This window comes from Thermobia domestica, chromosome 9, assembly GCF_964235325.1.
Source record: "Thermobia domestica chromosome 9, izTheDome1.hap1.1, whole genome shotgun sequence".
NCBI classification, from domain to species: Eukaryota; Metazoa; Arthropoda; class Insecta; order Zygentoma; family Lepismatidae; genus Thermobia; species Thermobia domestica.
The window spans coordinates 141,404,579-141,428,854 of record NC_137462.1 but is presented as its reverse complement, the minus strand read 5'-3'; the positions used below and the strand labels follow the sequence as shown (position 1 = coordinate 141,428,854).

Below are 24,276 nucleotides of genomic sequence, written 5' to 3'. Positions count from 1 at the left end.
TACACACATGATACCGACGGAGCAGGTTTTGTCTCGTGCGTTCAAACACGCCTGGCGCGTCGGAAATAAGCGCTGTAGCTGCGACAACTCGTGCAATGAGATCCTGGGCTGTATATACAGGAGTTTCGCACACAAGTTGCTTCATTTCTCCCCACAGAAAAATCAAGCGATGTGGTCAGGTGAGCGAGGTAGCCATAACGCAGGTCCACCCTTGCCAATCCACCGCTCGGGATACATTTCATTGAAGAAGGCCATGACATAACGGTCAAAATGCACAGGAGCACCTCGTGTTGGAACCACACACCCCACCTAAGTGCCAGGGGCACGTGCTCTAAAGACCTCACTGAGAAATATGAGGTACGTGTCACCACGAAGGCGGTAATATGTAAGGCCCAATTAGATGATCGTTTAAAATGTCCTACCACACATTCACCGCAAATCTGTGCTGATGTTCGTGCACCAAAGTGGCATGCGGATTTTTCATATCCCACACATAAGTGTTGTAACCGTTGAACACACCCGTCTTGGTAAATATTGCTTCGTCGGTCCACAAAATCACAGTTGGAAAGTTCGGAATGGCGATAGTTTGACGTAAGTACAATTGGCAAAAGTCCACACGGCGGGAAAAGTCTTATTGTAATAGCTCATGTACTTTCGTCAGCTTGGGTGGGTGCATAGCTTCGTCATAGAGGACGCGACACACATTCAAATGACTGGCGTGTAATGTCCGGGCTATATCAATGTGCTGGATTGAGGACGGGCCTGAATTGCCACAACTTCCTCTTCAAACCTTAATAGTTTGCACATCTCTTCCAATATCCATTTGGGGTCTCAGAGATGCTGTTTCTCGAAGACGAAGATCGAGCCGCTGAAAAAAGATGTGCGACAGTACTCATCGATTAGAGAACCTATTACTGTACAACAGCCTCGCCTCTCGGCTATTACCCCTTGCCTCCCTATACATGAGATACATTTCAGCAAGAGGATGGTGAGAAATGTGCCATCCTGGCCACAACGTGATATCACATACAAACAACTACCTCAATAAACACAAGAGCACTGTCTGTCAAGTGGACGTTCATTTTTTTACATTTTCGGATACCGTAACTCTGAATAGATGCGGTATTCGACTTTGTGTTATCAGTACGTAGACACTTTTCTTTATTTTCATGTCTAGAATCACCTCCCAAGTGTTGTAAATAACGAGCTATTACACCCTGTGTATATAAATGAAATATAAAAATGTTTGATGGTTAACTTCTGGAAAGGTAAAATTACCACTGGACAGATTTTAATGATTTTGGGGTACGTAAGATCTCACCTAACATAGGTTGTTATCAGGTATATCTTTCCTCCTTTTTCCCTACTTTTATGTCTAGAACACCAATGTCTTTTCATTTTCCACTTCCAACTTCAATTCTATACCTTCTTCTTTATCTTCAATGTCTTTCACGAATTTCTCCAATTGCCTTCGTGTTTCTTTCCATATCCTACACAATCATCAACATATCTTTCTGTCTTTACTTTCTTTTCCCAATCATTCATGACAATCTCTGCCAACGCCGAACTTAACCTTGATCCTATACTTAGCCCCTCCTTAATTTTAACCAACCTATCACCTATTGTGCAGTAACTGTTCCTCCACATGAGGCTGGAAGGATATACATGGAATGTACCTGAAAAGTTATGCGTCGGGAAACTACTCCCATGTTAGGAGTGAGGTGGATTATTCAACGAAAATAAACTTCATTAATAACATGGAGGAAAGAATCAGGTAGGTGAATCGTGAGAGAAGGAAAGCAGGGGAGGGGATAGAGGCATTTCATGAACAGTTACAGGGAAATGGATATGATAGAAGGAAATTAAGGTACAAAAGGAAAAGAGGGAAAGAAGGAAAAAGAGTATGAAGCCTGGAAGGAGAAAAAGAAGAAAAGAATGTGGTGAGGAATAGAGAGTATGGGGGAAGAGACAGAGATTACCAAAAGAATGCTCAAGAAGAATGGAGGTATTTCAACGTACAGAAAAGGAAGCAAGAGATTAGTACAAGTAATAAGGGGGAAGCGAAGAAAGAGGGGAGAAGACTAATATATAAAATCTAGTGCAGAGAGTGTGATATGTGCTATATTGGGGAAACGGAAAAGCTGTTAAAAAAACGAATAAAACAAAATAAGAACGACGTTAGGTTGGAAAGAGACAGAAATGCAATTTATAAGCACATAAGAGACACGTGTCATTCGATTAATTGGAGCAAAGTGAAAGTGCTAGGCCAAGAGGAGAGAAGGTTAGTCAGAAAATGGAAAGAAGCAAGATTCATTGAATTAGAAGGTGATAGAATCATGAACTGGAATTCAGGACTTAAAATTGATGAACAGTGGAATATATTGTTAAGGAGCCTTAAAGATTGAATATGTTAATTGTACAGGTCATTGTTGTAAATTTCAGTATTATTTATTTATTCATTCTATATTATTTATTTATTCTTTACTATGTATTTAGTATTCATATTTAAGAGTTAGTTGTAAGGTTATTTTATAAATTAAATATGTATGTAGGTCCATATGGTGTCAACAGGGGGAAGAAAGAGAATTAATTAATTTTGTTTCTGTTTTATGTTCTGGTTTTCTAATTGAAGGAGACTGACTGAAGTAGCCTGTGGTATCCAATTAGCATTCAGGAACTGTTTCACTGTCTCTTATAATCTGTCATTTCCTGTGTATTTATAGTGTCTGATGAAGCCAAGTGAATAGTTGGTGAAACTATTACACATTTATAATTTTTACAATAAACGTATTGTTTTGCTCAGCGAGTAGTTTAAATTTAGATTTCCAATGAATACAGTTTCTGTTATATACAAGTTTCATTACACTTGGCTCTAACAGCTATTTTAATACGGGAACTCTCTCTCCTAGTTATCAATAACCTTGACTTACCAACGTGAAAATGCTATCGCGTCTATGAGTAACATTCCATACGCAGTATTTGTAGTTATGAAGGAAAAAAAAAGTAATATCCACAAATTCAAACTGTTTCTCAATATCGTTTTCAGGATGTTATTCCATTCAGTTTCATTTAGACTCAAATATATCTTCCTCATATTCAGACATAATTTATTATTTCATTGCGCAGACAGGATAATACATAAATTTTATATTAGTTCCCATATATTTCGACCAACCGCTTTTCAGATACATTAGTTTCGGAGCTGGTGGTTTAAAACTTATTTTCCCACCATCTGACCGTCTGTAGCTGTGAAAGTACTGACATACTGATACTTATCAATTAAATGGAAGCACTTGGAGTTGGAAACACGTCATATGTCTGAGTTGACAATCGTCAAGCGGCGACAGCAGAACCGGACTGTTGGTGGTGGTGTGTTAGAGCAAACTCAGTACTCACAATTACGTACTCAGTACTACGTGAGAAGCAGTAGAAGTCAGTGTGTAGCGAACTGAGCCTATCGTGATCGTTAAAATGAACGACTTGATTTCTGAAGAGGGCAAATTGTTAGCGCTCGGTTATGTGGCGCGAATGTGACGAAAGTGGAAGTGTGTTGGATGTATTGAAAAGGACAGGGTCCAGGGTGATAATGACTTATAAAACTCACAGCAAAATGAAGAGAAATAGTGGCATAAAACCCTCAAAAACAGGTTCCACCAAGCATTAAAGCAGACTGTCACTCAAAACCGTCGTGTGACTGCGGTGCAAGTTACGGAGGAACTGAAGCAGCACCTTCCACAGCTTGTGCTGACAATTACAGTTTGGCGCGAGTTATATGACATGGACATATAAGGTCGGATAACACGGGCGAAACATCATATAAAAGATTATAACACTTTAGCTTGACGCCACGAACATGCAACATGGACCGCTCACGATTGAAACCACTGGCAATGTTTGTGTGTGGCAGATGCCCAAAGAAGCGCATGATCCGCAGTGTTTCCAACCAACTCTGAAACATGGAAGCATTCTGTGATGCTGTTGGCGGCAATATCTTGGTTTTCAGTGGGTCTTGTGCTGATGCTTGCCGGGCGCGTTACTGTCCTTGATTATGTAGTCATTTTAGAAGACCATGTACTTCCTATGAGTCCAGATGTTGTTTCCGGGTAATGATCTTTATTCCAGGATGATAATGCGTCCATTCACGCAGGCGGATATGTTACGCTATGGTTTCAGGAACATCGGGATAAGGTTGAACCCTTCAACTGGCTCGCCAATATACGGACCTGAATATAATTTTAAACATCTGTCCAGTTTGGAGCCAAGAATCGGCGCAATTTCCGCCTCCACCCTCTCTCATGGAAGTGAGAAATGCACTGCACGTACAATAGTGTAATATTCCATTTGCTACCATTTTCCACCTTTATCACTTCATTTTACATCGCATCAGAGATGTTCAGCGGGCGAAAGGTGGTTCAACACCCTATTAATCTGGTAAGTTGCACTTTATTTCAGGTGCTCCCATTAAATTGATAAATATATGTATGTTTACAAGGATTTCTTATGTGTTTCTCTATACGATGGTACATATACATAGTATGCGAGAACATTCCCCCACCCGGCATATACATGAATCACGAAATGAAATGAAATGATATCTTTTGAGTTTTACGTCCCACAGTTATGCCGGCTAGGCTAAAGGAGACGGTGGTGATGAGAAATGAATGGAATGGAATGGTGAAATGAAGAAAATGGGAGGAAACGGGAGAACTCCGAGGAAACCCACGCACACGGTGTTTGTCCACCACAAAGTTTACTTGGCGCGAGCTGGGATCGAACCAGGGACCCCATGCACCAGAGGTGAATGCTCTATCACTGAGCCACCGTGGCCCCACATCGATCCCGACTCGATAGAGATTGGAACAAAGGATTCTAGAAAGCGAAAGAAAGTTACAATGAATTACATCTTAGATTAAAAGATATGGAAACATAACCACAACAGGAAAAGAGCATACTATAAGCTTTTCGCTAAAACGGTTAGCCAAAACGATTAAAATTCTCAGCGTTATCTTCGTAACTACAAGTGAAAGACAAGCGGGGTTCAGCATGTCAGGTTCAGGATACCGTAGCCAAATCTCTTTTTGTACACCACAGAAAGAAAGGAACTTAGTCACCCACATCTCTTTAGAAAGCCTATAAATACCTTATCTATATAGGATAGATAATAGGATTCAATTCAAACGTGAATAGTCTTTGTTTGAAATTTGAAGTTAACAGTATTAAGAAATCTTACGTATTGTTGCGACAGTATGGGCATTAAAAGAGAGTGAGTGGTCAGGATTCTTTGAACAAGACTGTAGACTCGGTTAAACTATATTTCAATTAAGAATTTAAATATGATCAATACTTGTACATAAAATAAGTTAACAGTTAATGGGGAATTCAAATATCTAAACATACAGTGATCTTTCGTCAATTATGGTTATCACAAAACATTAATTGCTCTCAACAACGAAACACTTACTTGATTGTAATTTGAGGCTTCTCGGCCTCACCTTGTGGCTTCACTGTTATTAGTATATCCAAAATTGTTTGAGCCCAGTAGCTTCGATAAGAAAGAAGACCAAGATCAGATAGAGGTTTCTCGGGTGACCCTGTCTTTCCTTCGAATTTAGACAATTCATAACCTAAAAGTAAAGAAATACATTTGAAAATAAGTGTTAGCTAATAATAAAAACAAAAATGAAAATCAAATAATTTTAATGAACACTTAAATATTTCATTATCTGTTTCATATGACATACAGAAAATGAATGTATAGATTTTTTCAAATGGCCACAATCAGCCTAGGTTCAGTCTTCAATCGCATTATGTGCTGTTGCCATTGGAAATCTGTCTGCATAAAAGAACGATTAGGGATAGCAGTACTGCTCTGTTTGTCTTCCTTTAAGCCATGTTCTCAAGTATGTTCCTTAACTTACGTCCAATGATTTGAGACTGTGGATACTGATGCACAATTTTGCTGCAAGCTCCACAATTTTTATTGAATAGAGTGTCAGTCTAACTAACATGCTTCAAAACCAACCTATGACCACTGGCAGAAGTTGTTTTAATTCTTTTCTCATATACATGAGGTTAGTTGTGGCCGTTAAAGTACTCACCAAACTGTATTAAAGGCAACATTATAGCCTCTTGGGATCCTTAGTGTCTTGCAATGACAGCTTTGGGAGCGTGTGGCATAAATTTGTAATTTTGCTGGTTGAAGGACTCTTCGGTGGATAAAAGTTCTCCTTAGTCAGTAAAAAGAAATTTCCAACGGTGACTGTTGGCGCAACACTGAAGCAGGCATTTTGTATTTATGCTTTTCTATTGCTTAAGTTAAAGAAGTGGAAAAGGGAATAAAAAAATCACGTGTACTACATCGGCAAGCTCTCACCCCATAATTTATTACGAAACACACGACACATCAACATATTTGAAGTACATAGATCAAAAGCCATCAATGACTGCCTTCTGACACGATTTATCTGAAATTGAGATGTCATTGTCGTAGGTAGAAAATCAGTTCTTGCTGCAAAGGAATAGATATGGTTTCATTTGCTACCTATAAGATATATTCTACCCTATTATTAAGTATCAGTGCTAGATGGGACCAAGTAGCTGAAGCAGAATTATAGTTTTACACTTTAAATGTTTTACCATAATAACGAAGTGAGTCTAGTTTCAAGATTTACTAAAATCAAAGATAAAAAATCGAGCGTAATTCAACCTAGCATGAGGGATGATAGAGTATTCGTTACGGTGAGATGGGATTAAGACACAATGATTGCACAAAACCACAAGGTCCTCAATTAGAGTACAAAATAAGCTTTAAGTGAGCAATAAGTCTATACTCAACCCACGAAAGAAAGACGTTCATCACGGACTTCGAACGTAGTTTCCTCTCGTAACACTATGGCTTACAATACTATTGTTTTATATATATATATATCGCACACCGGCGAGAAGAACGACACAACTCAAAAATTGTCAATTTTTAGTTATGTATGAATTCAGATTCGTGACACTGCCCTCTATCCGGTAATATAAGAATCATAGCTGTAGTTTTATTGGTTGCCGCGTGAGAACGCTAGTGTAACTATTCCATAATCCCAAAATGTTTTTATTCACGTCATCTATACTGTCACATTTTGAGTTGTGCTGTTATTGCAGCTTCGATTCTGATCATTATTGAAAGATTGGTGAATAAAATAATGACAGATTTTGAGTTGTGACGTTATTGTCGACTGATTTCAAACTATTGTTTTATTTGTGACAATTTGAGTTGTGTCGTTATCGGTGTTTCAAAACTGTGCTTTCGATTTTGTTGTGACTCTATCAACCCTAATTTGTCGTTACTCCTGATTGGATTTTAATCTGTCGTTTTATTTATGACATTAATTTTTGGAGATGTGACAGTTTCGTTGATCAAAAATAATTCAGTGAGTGACTTACTATAGTGTAGCTTGTATTGCTATTGACGTAGAAACAATAAAAATGAGTTTGAGATTTCCTTTGTCTAGAGGAGCTACAGTTTTAAATTTAATCTCGGACCAGATTGGGATTTTCAAGAACAATTCTATGACGTCAAATACAAGATGTGTCACGGCAGGAATGACACCACTATGGAAGGAAAACATGGAGAAGGCATTTGGAAACCAGTTCCATCAAACGTTGAATTCGGTTCGTTACTAGGATCGGAGGAGTTTGATCTTTTGCATCTTCGCTTTAAGCTAGATGAGTTTTATGGATTTTTAAGAAAGCAAGTGCCTGTTACAAAAGAAAACAATGAAAAATAAACATACTGCTGAACAAGACTGCACTTATTTAATAAAAACACATTTACACGTTACGTTTCGATCTTCCAGCCAAGATCCTCATCAGACGTACACTCTATTGTGTGTCAAAACAATGACGAGCAAAGACTTAATGGAGTGCCTGAAGGAAAAAGAGAAGAAATGAAAAATTATACCAAAGTTGTTAATGAAAATGAAATAACTCATGGTTTTGTAACCGAGGAAGACATACCTGTGTCATCTTCATTATCGTCAGATTTTGATGACAGTGACAAAGATCCACATTTTCATGCAAACATTGAAAAAAGAAGAAGAGGCGATTGTTTCCTAATTTACTGCATCCAGGAAGCTCAGGTACTAAAGTCTTGAAAGAATCTGGAGATGTTTCAAGACAAGTCAAAGGGCCAAAAGAAGATAATGACATAAAGAAAGGCAAGAAAAGACCTGCAGAACCAAATGAATGGAAAAAGAAGAAATCAAAATTAAATAGAAACTCCGGTAAAGAATACATTTCTACAAGTGGAAAAGTAGTGGCAGCAAAGAAAATACGGCCACTTTGTGAACATTCTTGCAAACAAAAGTGCTACGAAAAAATTAATGAAATGAAACATGCAGAAATATTTAATCAGTATTGGGCATTAGGTGATATTGCCAGGCAAAGACATTTTATATCTAGATGTATGGAACAAATTAATCCTCAATATAAGTACCCGAAAATGAATGTTTCAAAACATAGAGGATTAAATAATGCATTTTGTTTTGAAGTTAATGGGAATCGTGTCAGAGTATGCAAAAAGTTCCTTTAAAGCCACACTGGATATCACTGATCGAACAATAAGAACTGTGATAGAAAAACTGAATGATGGTTTTTTAAATAACGATCTACAGGGCAAGCATAAAAATCATGCCAGCGTTGATGCTGGGATTAAAGACAGCGTCAGAAAACATATCAATTCAACACCAAGAATTAAAAGTCATTACCTGCGGTCACAGACTACTAAAGAGTACATAGAAGGAGGAAAATCATTAGCTGACTTGCATGGAGATTATGAAAAAGAGTGCAAAAGAGAAGGAAAACCCAGTGCTAACTTGACTATGTATTCAAGAATATTTTGAACTCTGAATTCAACATTAGTTTCTTTGTGCCCAAAAAGGACAAATGTTCAGATTGCGTTGCATATGAAAATTCGGAAGATAAAGAAAAAGAAGCAATGCATGAAAAGTATAAAGCACATTTGGAAGAGAAAGATATTGTAAGAAAAGAAAAGGATAAAGAGAAAGTAAACAACAACTTGATAGTCTCTTGTTATTATTTACAAGGAGTTCTCCAGGTACTTAGAGGGAATGCTTCTGTCTTTAATTATAAATCCAAACTCTCTACTTACAACTTCACAAGTTGTGAACTGAAAACAGGTGAAACGAGATAGCAACGTGCATATTTCAATATTCACACAAGAAAGCAAGTTGTCTCCATGATGATGAAGAAACAGAGTTCGTGCTGTATTCAGATAATTGTTGTGGACAAAATAAAAAAAAGTATATAATTGCAATGTCTCTGTATGCGGTAAATACAATACCTCAGATAAGAAGAATTACACACAAGTTTCTGATCAAGGGACACACACAAAATGAGGGGGACTCAGTAATTGAGAAACAAATAAAACGGTCTTTGAAATCAGGACCTACTTACGTATCATCCCAATATGTGACACTAATAAGAATAGCAAAAAAGAAGAAACCATTCTTTGAAGTCAACGAAATTTCTCATGGAGACATTTTTGATTTCAAAGAGCTAAGTAGTCATGTAGGGAAAAATTATACAATCAATACCGATAAGGAAATCGTGAAAGTTGGTGACCTGAAGGTGATAAAAGTTGAAAAATTAAATCTTCATTCTTTCTGGTACAAAACGTCATACAAAAGTGAGGAGTTCAAGGAGGTAAACGTAAATCATGAGAAACGAGGACCACGAGTTTTAGCAGGAGAACTGGCATTAAAGAAAGCCAACAACAAAGCAATGAAGATTCTTGATCTCAAGAAGAAGGACCTAGTCAGTTTAGTGGAAGGAAATTACATTCGTAAAGTCTACAAAGATTTTTACTATTCACTGTAAAATGACAAAGTGACGACCGGCTAGTGAAAACTTCGTTGACATCATTATTTCTATTACTAAGATTAAACTTGAAGTAGTTATTTGTTCGATAATTAAAATAAATAACAATTATTTGAATAAGCATGAACCACTATAAATTCCATTCTAATTTTGTAAAGTATTGTTCTTCTTATTATATTTTATATATATGAAAACAATTATTATTATTATTATGAAAAACCTTCTTAATAAAATGTTTATGTGTACTATCTGTAAAAATGCAGTCACTGAAGATTTTGATAAAGAACTACAAATAATTTATTTGTAAATTGTATACTAAGAAAGATTAATAATATTATAAAGTATTCTTTTGTTTTTAGAATTATTATTATTTGAGTTCTGTTAGTATTTATGCCATATTTTTGTTCATTTTATTTGTTATGCCAAGATATTATGTGGCATATTTGTGTGTCAGTATTTATACCATATTTTCATTCATTTTATTTGTTATGCGACATAATATCTTGGCGTAACAAATGAAATGAACGGAAATATGGCATAAATACTGACACAACTTAAATAATAATAATTCTAAAAACAAAAGAATACTTTATAATTATAAAAACATTACATTACAATCTTCAAAAGAAAGAGAAACGATTAAAGTGTAAAACCACGTAACCTGTATGCTCTAATATTTATTTATAATTCCTAAATTAATATTTTAAAACTACCAAAAGTTTCAATTGCGATTTACTCAAAACTAACTTTTTTGAGTTGTGTCATTCTTCTCGCCGGTGTGCGATATATATACGCACTTTGGGGACTCACTCCTGTAGGAGTGTTTTCCTGCCATCAGAATATAAAGCAATTTTGGCTTTAGGAAGTCACCTTTTTTAAGCTGCGTCTATATTACATGTTACCACATATTCTACACTAATCAATCGCAGAAAAAAAAAACAAGATTTAAGATCAAATTCAGAATGAGGGAGTTATATAAAGAAAGAAAAGGAAAAGAAATTAGATCAAAAGAAGAACTATTTCTGCGCAATCCAATTTTATCTGATATCTACAGTATCTGACAATTTTTAATTTAATTTAAATTATAAGCATTTCTGGAACTTACAGTGATGTCACTTCAATCATGAAATTTCTGTCTATTTAATATATTTGAGCATGAGAAAAAACTTTTTATTTCTATTTTGTTTGATGGATTTATCTTAGTTTAGGTATTAAATTTATTAGTTATGGAAAATAACAAGCCCTTACGCATGAACTATCTATTGATTGGTTTCAGGTACTATATTCAGTTCACAAAACAGCAAGTTATAAACAAAATGTATACATAATGGGGTTAATAATTTTTGTAAACTGTTCGTAATTTTCTATAAAATATAACAAAGAAGGAAATAACAGATAAGAAAAAGAAAATTTTTAAAAACGTTACTAAAGAACTATAGCAATCATCATCATCATCATAGGTATTCTGCCTTTATTGGCAGGTCACTTGCCGCAGCTGAGAAGCTTCCATGCTCCACGGTCCTCCGCTAACTTCTTCGTCTTCGCGTATGATCTTTCTGTTTTTATATCATCCATTAATTGTAGTCTCCTTCGTCCCCTCCATCTCTTTCCCGACACCATATCCTCTAGGACGTCCCTCATGATACAATCTCTTCTTAGGCAATGTCCCAACCAGTTTCTCTTCCTAATAATATCTAAAAGTGTTCTTTTCTCACCCACCATTTCTAACACTCTCTCATTCATTTTGCGCTCGACCCAACTAATTCTTTCCATTCTTATCAACACCCACATTTCGAAGGCTTCCAGTCGATTTTCATCACCTTTACGTAATGTCCACTTTTCCGCCTCATACAGTACAACACTCCACACGAAGCATTTTATGAGTTTTTTCTCTCAACTCTCTATTCAAGGTCCCACAAAACATACTTTTCTTCCTCCTAAAGGTTTCTTTCGCCATTCCTATCCATGCTTTTATTTCACGTTCGCACTTCATGCCATTACTAAGAATACTACCCAGATATCGAAAACTATCCACTTGTTCCACTTTCTCCCTTCCTACTTTTATATTTGACACAGACCCCTTCGTTCCAATCACCATGGCTTTTGTCTTTCTAACATTTATTTTCATCCCATATTCTTCAAAGCCCTTTCTAATTTTTTCTAACAATTTATTGATTTTCTTTTCAGATTCTGCAACAAGCGCCATATCATCTGCAAATCTTATGCATCTAATCATTCTACCTCCTACCGAAATACCATCATCATCATGTAAACTCTTTTCCACTATCTCTTCCAGATAGACATTAAATAGTGTTGGCGAGAGGCAGCATCCTTGTCGAACTCCCCTTCCAATTGCACTCTCTTCCGTTAGTTCTTCCCTTATCCTAACACTTACTTGTTGGTTCATGTAATAGCAATAGGGAACTTCATATAATAATTATGCTTTCAATAAATTATTAACAGGATAAAATTTATTACTTCTTTTAACTTTCTTAATAATCATAAATCATATCTCAGTTCAATTTCTTTTGTAGATATCAATTTTATATAGTTTGAAGGTTAGGCTCTATATTAAGAGTCCTTACTCCTACTGTACATGTCATTCAGTACATATACTCAATCAACTCCCTTAACAATGTACTTAATTTTAGCGTTTTATTATTTTTCTTACTCTTAAAAAGGCGATTGCAAAATTTATCATTTTAAACAATAATAATATGACTGCATCACATTTATGTGGGGTATCATCTTCCCAGCAATAGAAACTATTCTTTCAAGGTTCATTGTTATTATTGGTCCATCTTTCCTAATTAGTAAACAACAGGACAAAAGACAATAGGCATACATAGATACACATAAAATTATAAATTAACTCTATCTAACCTATTGATAATGTGACATGATGAGAGGTATGAGCCATGTACATACGGAACAAGAAAAAAACAACATAAAAAACATAGGACATGAATTGTACACACACGAGAGGAGGAGGAGAAACAGAACCAGAACAACAGCAACAGCCACCACCACCACCAACAATAATACCAAGATAAATATTGAATACATTACATACAGCCGGTCTAAACTTGAGATATGATTAAAGGACAGCAAATGAAGTATCATTATATAATGTAATCATAACAGAGTGAACGCGCTATTTATCATAATCGTTCAAATAAATACTCTTTTGCTATTTTCACTCCCAGACAAAACTCATCACTCCAGTAGAGATAAATACCTCAGCAAACACATTGATTTGATTTAAAGAAAGGGAAAATGAGTTAAGCAATAACATATCTGCGACTAAATATTCGCAGACAACATGTTACTATTACAAACATCACAACAGATTATAACCAACCAACATGCAATACCCCATTCACCATGATCATGTAAATAATGTGCTGAGACTTTAATCGCAATCAAACATGCTAGAGACTGTTATTGGCAAGATTACTAAACTAGGAAGCAAGTAGACTTCTCCCCAGTGATTTATTTGAACGAGTGTGACGAAGCGACAAAATGAACAATGAGGAACTAATAAGGAATCCAATTTGACGTGGTGATTGTTCAGTATAGTGAAGCTAGGTTCAAATTTAGGTGTTTAAGAATATTCACCAAAATGGCGCCAAACATCGGTCTTACAAGCGTTTTAAAAATTTATTTCAAATTCCTACAATTTTTTATCCAGAGGGTCTATTTTATCAGAATATCACCCATGTTGTTCAAAAATTGCTTTTAAGAGATTTATAGCCAAAAATTCACTTTGGATGGCTTAATCTGTATAGATACTATCTTGAGGTTTTCTATGTACTCTACGCACCCTCTCTTGCGAGGTGAATAGCATAAATTTCATAATTTCAAATTCCAGTTATTATGTTTAATAACTAAATTTCCTTTTTTAATTAAAAGAAGCTATAATTTTCATTTAACTCCACTTAATATTCTACTCTTTAAATATAAGACTATTCCAGGTTTCGAACGTCAATTATTCAATATGGCGTAAGCCGTGTTAACTTGATACACCCAGTAAGATGCTACATCAGGTTTTGATGATTAATAAAGTATTCTACGGATGAAACCCATAAAAACTAAACTATTTTTCACATGCATGTAGAAACTAATCACGTACTATACAATGAAAATCTTATCTGTTTAATCAGCTTCATAACAGAAATCCGTGTTTGTTTACATTTTGCAAAAATTGAACATAGGCCTAGTATTTTTCTACGTATTTTTATTCGTGAATTTTCTTACTCGGGATTTTACTTGTTATGGCTTCTATTGCTGTCTGAAGTAGATTATATAATACTCGTAATGAACCATAGCGCATTCGATAATAGTTTACAGTTACGTGATATTGCACTATGACATCGGCACATAGTACGTTAATTATAATTATCACTACATTGTTATACGACCCAAAAACTTAGTTAAACATATTCATACACATCGTTACATGCGGGACTAACCGTTCAGCATGCTCAAAACAAATAAGGTTGCCTCATCAACATGCATCCTTGTACATATAAGCTTCGGTCTAGTGCAAGCAAAGAGTATAAAGATCACCAAAAGTACTAAAGTTCAGGAGTATAATACTGGGTTAGTACATCTATGTATAAACAAGTAGTTCAATGTTCCGAGTTGCGAAAAACAAGTCGTACCATTCTTCCCTCCGGCTCAGAAGAAAATAATTAGTTAATGCTTAAGAATTAATATATATATATATATATATATATATATATATATATATATATATATATATATATATATTTAAAATTTCGTAAAAAGTCTGTTCTCTTTTCATTTGAACAATCGATTAACTTTATATTGGATATATTTTGGCTCGCACCTTCTCTCTCATTTAGATCCTTTAAACCAACGGAACTCTTATGTAACCTACTGACGACGTATGGGCCACTACACACCGGCGCATATGAGTGAGTGAACGTCTAACAGGAAATGTGAAGGAAGGACACATTACATAATGCCTTCATGAATTTCTACTGGTCTGGATGTCTTTGAGTACAACTTTCGTTTCCTCTTCGTCAACATTCGAGGAACTACTCGCATATGTCTTTCAGATTCTTCTACCCCCATCAACTCCGATGGCCAAGGGAAGGTTTTCCGAAACCTGTGACTAGCAGAATACGAGATAAAGATCTCCGCAGAAGTACGATCTATTGTACTAGTGCAAGAACAGTTTATAACATTTTGTGCAGCTTTCAGTACATCCTTCCAGTTTGTGTGATTTTTATAACACATCAGTCGGATAAGCCGATTTAGCTCTCTGTGAGAGCGATCCACAATCCCGCTGGATTTTGAATTGTATCTGGTAGTCAGGATATGCTGTATTTTGTGGTTTAGATTATATATTTTCCACTGTTTAGATACAAACTGCGGGTATTTGTCAGAAACGACCAGGCTATGCTACGAACTAAACATAAATAATCTTTGTCTAAAACACGAATAATTTCTGTAACTGTAGCAGTTTTTAACGCTAAGTAACATATAAATCTGGTATAAACATCTATTATTGACAGTACGAAATACTATCCACAACTACAAGAAAGTTCTGTTTCTTTCTCTTTTAACACGAAGTGAATTAATAACTTTTTATGATTCAGATCTAATTCTAGAATTTTTCTGCACCAAATTATATTCTTGTTGTGGGGAGAGAAGTTCCAATGAACAGAAGCCATCTCCTCTTAGGGATGACTGCTTACGATGATTTCCGACCTGACAGAATTTCCAGTCGGAGGATAGTTAAAACTACCTGAATATACTTCTGACGCCAGATATGGAAGGTTCAAAGCAGATGTCACCGTTGTAATTACTGGAAATGGCAACGGAGCATTGAACATGGTTACTGCAGGGTACGAGTTAAAAGGTGGTTGATGATAAGTATGGTGCAGGAATAATATCATAATTCACCAACGATGCCGGAATGGGCCCACAGTTCGAACCAGGACGTCAATTGGAATTGACAGAGCCAAATCTCCGCTTTAATTATTGTTAGCCAAATTATTTCTTGCAAATTTTGTGTCTACTGTAACTGGTCCTGTTTGAACTGCATTGTCTGCTTTGGCTCTTCGTTCTTTCGACTCCCGCTTGCCTGACATTTGGTCTTTTTATTTGAGGTTTCAGGTAATTCGAATTTTGATTTTCCAAATTAGAGGGATGACCTTCCATATCCTCTATTCTCAACGTTACCTCCTGAAAGTGTTAACCGTTTCCCACGTGAATATCTTAGCCTCATCTGCCGGTAGGCAATTGAGAATCTGGTGTTTGAGTTCCTAGTCCAAAGGCAAACTCACTACTGCATTATATGAATCAATAATATGCCAAACAAACTTCGATAGAGATATAAATTTCGTCTTATCGTATCTTAGCGAATAGCGCTTTTGAGCCTCTCCATTTGCGGGGTTACGTATTAGAGTTTGAAAACCTTTACGAAGTTCCGGACTGTTCAGATTTGATTCTCTACACTGTGGTACCACGTCTTATCAGAACGCACCACACATCGGGATATCATGCACTTTCGATCCTTCTTCCGAAGCGTGTACACTGGTTCATTGATTGTAATAAATCGAGAAGTGTTCTAGCAGAACCAGTCGTTTTCCCGTCGAATTTAGGAAACTGACGTAAATTTCACAAATACTCGCCAGATCGTGCAAGCAATGTGGTATCAGACGAGTTATTCCCATCTGAACTATATTTTCAATTCTCCCTAGTCTTTCTCCGTTTCTACGGACAGAACAACTATCCGTACCTGAATACTGATTAACGTTCAGTTCACGATAACGGTTACGCCTTCAGCACCGATTACGGGTTCTATTACCTGGGTATTATTAGGAGAGTTTTCACCACATTCGTCTATTCTCCTCCCTCCCGGAATTAACTAAGGAAGTATTTAAGACTTCCACCCTCGCAATACCGTCTTCACTACTAGTGTCATTGTTGCCCCGCTCTTTCAATCGAGTTTCATGCTTGCTTTCACTTTGTTTTGAACTTACGATCGATTATAATTAGGTGCGATTTTTGACTTCACCTTCCGGTTCTTTACAAGGATTGGAAATCTTTAAGCAATCATTCGTATCGTCTTTCATGTCCATCCAGGCGGCACAGAAAATTACAAGTCCTTTCACCTAATTTATTTATATTTTCTTTAATGAGATTTTCACATCTATCCGCCTTGCGAAATTTCTAGTTTACTTCGTTTTCTAACTTTTTCTTGCGATATTTTTCTAAATTTCTCCGAAACGCTGCTACCGAGACTTTTTCGAGAATTTTTACTTGATTTATCGCCCACTCATTCGCTTCCTTTAAATTATTATATTACTGAAACGACAAAAATTAGTTTCACAACTTTCCTTAATTCTATCTACATCTACTGTTAACCTAGACATGTCATTAATTACATCTATTTTAGTTCCCATAGTCTGTGAAACCGATACAAAATTTTCAAGAATTTCTTTCCCTAAATTTGGCAAATTGAATTTTACTTTTCCTATATACATCTCCACAACAGTATCTAACTCTTTCGAACAATTTAGTGTCACTTCATTCAAATTTTCAGTCAAATGCGATTTCACACTTGCATTTCTGATTTCACAGCCGATAATTTCCTTGTCATTTCAGCATCTAACACTGAAATAAAGGACTTCAGAAACACTACCTCTAGAAAAATCTCAAGACATATTTGAATTTATAACTGACGTCTCAGACTTCATATCAGACTTTATGGCCGATTTCATGGAGGACATTTCGGTGGACACTTTTTGTTTAAACTCTTCCATAATAGCCTTCAGGTTTTCGAGAAGTGTTTCCAATTTCAATTTCTGGTCTTAGTTTTCGTGGTTGAGAGTTTGATCAGTTGAAATACTAACTATTCCCACTACAGAAGTAGCGGCCATATTTGTTCCCTCATTCAACGTCAAGTATACATTCCCGTGTTTCTGAACCTGTTTCGCTCATTCGTACGTCTGTCTCCATCTGAGTTGTCTACAATTTCAATTGCCACTAAACATGTGCGACACACCCACTCGCCATTTTTCGCTTTAACTGACGAATTTCCAGCTGTGACGTTTAGACGGAAAAATCATCCACGTTTATTACAACAGTCTGGAATCCTTTCGCGCTCACAGCGAGCATGAATTTCTGACTCAAGGTCATTAGCACCAAAACTAACAGACTTTATTATATCATGACAATTCGCTCGTCACATTCAAACAAATCAAGGGGAAAGGGAAAGAAGAGAAGAAAGGATAGGAAAAAAGATCATTAAGCCTCATTTGCACTTGCTTTCCATTCGCTCACAAAGGAAGTTTCGAGCAAGAAATGTACAACCTGCAGTGGAAATGGAGGAAACAATTAAATTTAATTGAATAAATCAAATTAAACTTATTCTGAAGCTAAGGAGTCACCAATTTCGGTAAATATGGCGATTCTTTAGGAACTGAATATATATATATATATATATATATATATATATTTAGTTTTACGTCTCACGGTTATGCCGGTTAGGCTAAGGGAGACGGTGATGATGAGTAATGAATAAAATGGTGAAATGAAGAAAGTGGGAGAAAACGGGAGAACCCCGAGAAAACCCACGCACACGGTGTTTGTCCACCACAAAGTTCACTTGGCGGAAGCAGGGTAGGAACTGAATATAGTACAGTAAAACCTGTCTTCAACGGACCCTTTATTAAACGGAAAACTGTCTTAAACGGAAATATTTCATGGTCCCATGAATTTTGGAGAACAAAATGTGTAAAAGCCCCTTCATTAAGCGGAAACTGTGTTACGCGGACAACGGAAAGAAAAATTAACATTTAACGGAAAATTCTGAGTTCCGGACTACAGCGTTTATAGATTCTGTGAGACATATACATTACACTGTCTGCGATAAAATGTTCGTTCTTTTGATAAATATTTCTAGACAGTGTTGACCTTCCCCAACCACTACTCATATTCACCCCCACAAATTGTCCTTAATCTCCGCAACTTAATCAAGAATCATACGGAATGTCGGAAAGAAGAAAACGAGATAGAGGAAGAATAATAATAGGATACCGAATTCGAAGAAGAGTGTAGAATAAATACATATCAAGATGCTTTCAGAAGTTTAAAGGAACTGCAAAAATTTGCCTTACGGAAAAATAATTCTGATTCACTTAGTATAATTTCTCAGGCAAAAATGTATGCGGAAAGTCAAGCAGCCAAGCAGCAATGTACACAGAAAACCCTGCTTGGCTATTAGAAAAATAAAGAAAACGTGTGCATAGTATATTTTGTATTCATTTTAAATTTTTGTGTATTTATTCGTAGAAGAAAGAAGTACTGTAATCGAACAATGTACATACAGCAATATATTTTCTCAGTATGCCCCTTTATAAGCATGTATTTAAAAGAAAAAGAAAGGAAAGTCTACCTCCACTAAGCGGAAACCTGACTTTAACGGAAATTTTTGCAAGTCCCGCTCGATTCCGCTGAAGACAGGTTTCACTGTATAAATAAATCCTAAAGCGTAGGTCACCACTTTTATTTTTCAAATCCATAGTATATACTTCCTTTGTGAGCGAATGGAAAGCAAGTGCAAATGAGGCTTAATGATATTTTTTCCTACCCTTTCTTCTCTTCTTTCCCTTTCTCCTTGATTTGTTTGAATGTGACGAGCGAATTGTCATGATATAATAAAGTCTGTTAGTTTTGGTGCTAATGACCTGGAGTCAGAAATTAATGCTTGCTGTGAGCGCGAAAGGATTCCAGACTGTTGTAATAAACGTGGACGATTTTTCCGTCTAAATGCCACAGCTGGATATATATATATATATATTTGCACTTTCGAAATTAATTTTGTACGGCACTTCACTTCCTGCATAACGGTGTGTTTTCTTGCCAACAGATTAATACAGGGTATCCCATAATGATGGGACACATTTTGTTTGTAATTTGGAGGAACATGAGTAATCTCATATACTTGTATGTTACTGCTCTTGAAAGCCAATGCAGATGAGTTTATTTTGTCTTTATTTGTTGCAGGTGTCCAGTCTTTGGTGATATCGTGGATCCCACGAGAAATTGCGTATGTTTTAGAGGCATACTTTGTTTCTCAAGACTCGATCATCATTTCACAAAGGAAATTCAAACACTTCAGTAAACACGATGCACCATTCCTGAGAATTATTCTCCATGCAGTGAGGAATTTTCAAGAAACAGGAAATGCCAAAAAAAACCTCTGGACGGCCTTGGCGGTGTCGTTCCCTCACATAATTCAATGTGTTACAAACGCCATGCAACAAAGTCCAAATATAAGTGCAACGAGGACGAAACATTTCTTGAGCATCTATTCTCAGATCTAGTTATTTAATAAACGAAACTGTAGATTTTGGAGTCAAGAAACTCCTAACAATGAAAAACCTTCGCATAGTGTCTAAATTACCGTTTGGTGAGTTGTGATATCCGTGTCATCGGTCTGTATTTTTCGAGGACAGACATGGTTCTGCCATTATTGTTAATAGTGAACACTATAACCGTATGTTCAATATTTTTCTTATTCCTGAGTGAGAACATGATTTTGTCACAAGTGTGGATGTAAGAAAACGGCACTATCTGTCTCACATCACAACAACCTATGGCAACTTTCCTCAAACACTCCCCAGGGTGCCTCATTTTACGATTTGTATCATCAAGTGGCCAGCAAAATCACTAGATCTATCACCGAGAGACTACTTCCTCACCATGACAATGCACCAGGCTACCTCAGCAGTTTCCATGGTAACTATTCATGAATACAGATTTGAACTGGTTCATCATTCACCCTATTAACCAGGTTTGATCCCCTTAGACTTCCATTTGTTTCCGTAGCCGTGGAGAAGTTCTTGTGATCACAACTTAACGTTTTTCTCTACTAGGATAAGGGTACTTTAGCACCGCTGGAGTAAGTGTGTTAATTACAATCGGATTCTGTTGAAAAATAAAAGCATTATCAATCTTTATCAAGCATTTCAATCTACAGTTTCCTGGTCACCCCTTGTAATAATGATCGCTCATGCTCGATCTATTCGTCTTGCTTTGATATTATCACAGCGAACATTTTTAATTTATGCGTTTATAGCCCATGTGATGTTAGAGAATTGTACATACTCAGATTCAATCTCGTTTATGCGAATAATACAGAACCCATAGTCTAACGAAAGCTTTAAATTTAAATATCTTTTACCAGCACGACTCCGAAGTCATGCACCTTTCACACAGAAAGCACGCATACTAGTTACTTGACTAGTTAGCCGGTCGTTGCAAGCCAACAGTGAGAAACTATGTTGTATCCGTGGTTTCAAAACTGTAAGGACAAGCAGTTCTGATTACATTTTCTTTTACCCAATGCAGCAATATTCCACAGCGTTCTTAGAATCACCTGTCGGAACTAATTAGGCACTATAATACTTGTAACCGTCTGAGAGAGACGTAACCAGATCCTTTCCTACGTCTCTACCTGTTGTTAAAAGGACCAAAAATATCGACGTGCAATAAAATAAAGTGGCCGCAAAACACAACTTCGGTGAGTATTGAATGACGATTAACGACCTGGTTGAGGATACTGTCTGTTCGAGGCCTTCGCTATTAATACAACAAATAAATAAAACATACCCTGTATGGTTCAGAAACGAAATGTTTTAGGTTTATGACCCATGTAAATAAATCTTTTAGTGAGCATGGAGATGTGGAGAGGCAAAATATTTATTATCTCTATGGACTAAAGCATGTATGTGAACGTATCTACGAAACGTTGAACATCAACATCCATATATATATATATATATATATATATATATATATATATATATATATATGTGTGTGTTTACAGGGTGACTGGTAATTCGATGCATTCCTTGCAAGGGAATATTCTACAAGTACTTTGAAACATTTTCACCTATATGAACCGGGAGTCGCAAATCAATACAGAAGGTCTGTCTACATCTATGGGAACGATTTTGTGTCCCCTACGCTAGAGCGTAAAGCGGCATTCCACCAGCGGTTATGCTCGATATGACGACCCTGACTATAAACTCTAGCCCGACACCGAAGTTTCCATTGGAGTAGGCTTCTGTTCAGAGAAATCTGATCAAGTTTGGACCACTCCTCCTTGCAAACTTTCCACAAGTCTGTCAATGTGCGTGGGCGATGTAAGGAAATCGCTCGCTTCAAACACCCGAAAGCATAAATTGTTCATTGGTGCAGCGTCGGGAGACCTGACAGGGATATCTGAACATGGGATAGCATGGATTCCGGTTTCATGCGCTTTGCGGACTATGTATGCCACAGTTGTTCGAGCCGTGTGGCTGGCTGCTTTGTCTTGATGAATAAAGGCTTTCGACACCTCAGCACCATACAACGACGGAATATGCTGCCGGTATAATGGCTCCAGAACGTGTTGTTGATAGTATGCTGCTTTAATTTTCACATTTCGTGCAACTCTATGCAGGGGAGATTTCCCTTTATGGCAAAAACCTGCAACCACCATGAAGCCACGGGGAAAACTTTCGCGGCACGTGCGGACCCAATTGGCATGGTCCTTGGCATCCTTTGGATGATAGTAAATGGCTCGAACCCGCTTGAGTTTAACAAACAGAGCCAGGCCTCTCTAACGTGACCACATATTTCCATTTGCCACCCGCTGAATGGACCCTGCGTAGAGCCGCTTGCAATGAACCCTGCGTTCGCGATGTGTTTGGCTGTGAGTGTATGAACACGTCGCTTATGCTTCACTCGCAGGCGTAAATCCTGGCTGATTATCCTCTGCACAGTTAATTTGGATAATTTAACACTCCTGGCAATGTCTCTTTGTAGCGGCGGATTCTCCTGGGTTACAAACTTCTGCGCTTGTCAAACCACATCCATTGTACGTTTGGGACGGAGATGATGTTTTCGTGCCACTGTGCGCACACCCGCTTCCTCTGGCTGTGCATTTTTGTTGTGTTTGAGTACATTGGCAATACCCTTCTTGGATATAGTGAAACTCTTGGACGAACACTGTTTCACAATTGCATTGTAGCTGTATCCGGAAATAAGGTGTAATGGTCCAAATTCCATGACTACACCTCAGAAAGTAGTGTGGTAACATCACAGAAGTACTTGCCCCTAGAAAATGACTGCATGGTTGGGAATAGGTGGAATGAAGAAGGTGTGTGATCAAGAGAAAACGTGAACTATGATGAATTTCATACCCAGGGCTGTGTATCTCGCTGGCCAACATTCGAACAGTTAACGGGTGCGTTGTTTTCCAGGAGGCGGACAGCTTTTGTCAACATGCCACGCTCTAGGATTTCACAGAATCCCACAACGTACGCAACAGTGAGGCAAGTATATTCGGGTAGTTGTGGTCCCCTTTGCTTGAAAAGCAAGCAGTAATACCCCATGCTGATTGCAAATAAAATGATCATCACTTTGCTCGCTCAGAGTTGAACACGGACTTCCTTTGGTGGTGATACGTCGGCACCTGTCATTAATTTGACTAGGTTTTCCCTGGTTTTCTTCACTCCTACTAGGCGAAGGCAGGGATGGTATCTTCTAGAAAGCCAGGGCCAGTTCCTACCCAAATACTAGACCCACGTCAAAGGGTGATATCAATAAAACGGAGAAGTTACTCATTACGCCCAATTTTGAAGTAGTTACTCGCATTGGTATCAATAAAAAGAGAACTGAGCACTAGTCGTCTCGGCTGACCTCGGAGAAGCCCCGCCCTTTTGAAGTAACCACACCTCTGTTCTCGAGCCGAGTAACTACTACGCGTTTGATATCAATAAAAATCAAAGACTCCTCTGTGATGCTAGTAACTTCTCCAAATTTGTGGAGCAAGCTAAATAGGTGACTCCGTGCGAAATATGGCAGAGTATATGATTGTTTTACTACGTAGAAAAACTTATAAACTGCATAGAAATGTTGGAAATGGAGATTACAAAAAGCATTATAAGTTTATGAAAGAAAATGTAGTAATTAGCACAACATTTTTTAAGGAGATTCAACGGAAATTCGGGGTGGTGGACTACGTAATGATGAAAAGATGCGGGTTTTCTTCAAGGGCGCCGATCCTGTGGGGGCCAGGGGACCCGGGCCCCCCAAAGCTCATGTGGGCCCCTATTGTATTTATGAATATACAATATTTGGCATAATTAGAGTGCAATTTGTCTTAAAATCCTGACATATATATACCTTCTGCATCTGAATGCCCTCCCCCCTCCAATTTAGAGAGAAATCGGTGCCCTTGGTTTTCTTGCGTTACGTGAGTGATCCGGGATTCAAGGTCGGAATGTCAGGGGATTCTGGTGTGGCTATGACTACCTGAAAATGGATTGTTTCCGGAAGTGTGCGTAATATACAAACAGCAAA

At 37.2% G+C, this 24,276-nt stretch overlaps 1 protein-coding gene across 3 annotated transcripts in view; it reads right to left on the bottom strand.

The window, feature by feature from the left end:
• Tip60 (Histone acetyltransferase Tip60) overlaps positions 1–24,276 on the bottom strand; it is a 94,515-nt gene that overhangs the window by 4,990 nt on the left and 65,249 nt on the right. For all 3 annotated transcript variants that reach the window (XM_081771909.1, XM_081771907.1, XM_081771908.1), the window contains one exon: positions 5,462–5,624. In XM_081771909.1, the coding sequence (XP_081628035.1) occupies positions 5,462–5,624 (163 nt within the window). The remainder of the gene's footprint in view (positions 1–5,461; positions 5,625–24,276) is intronic.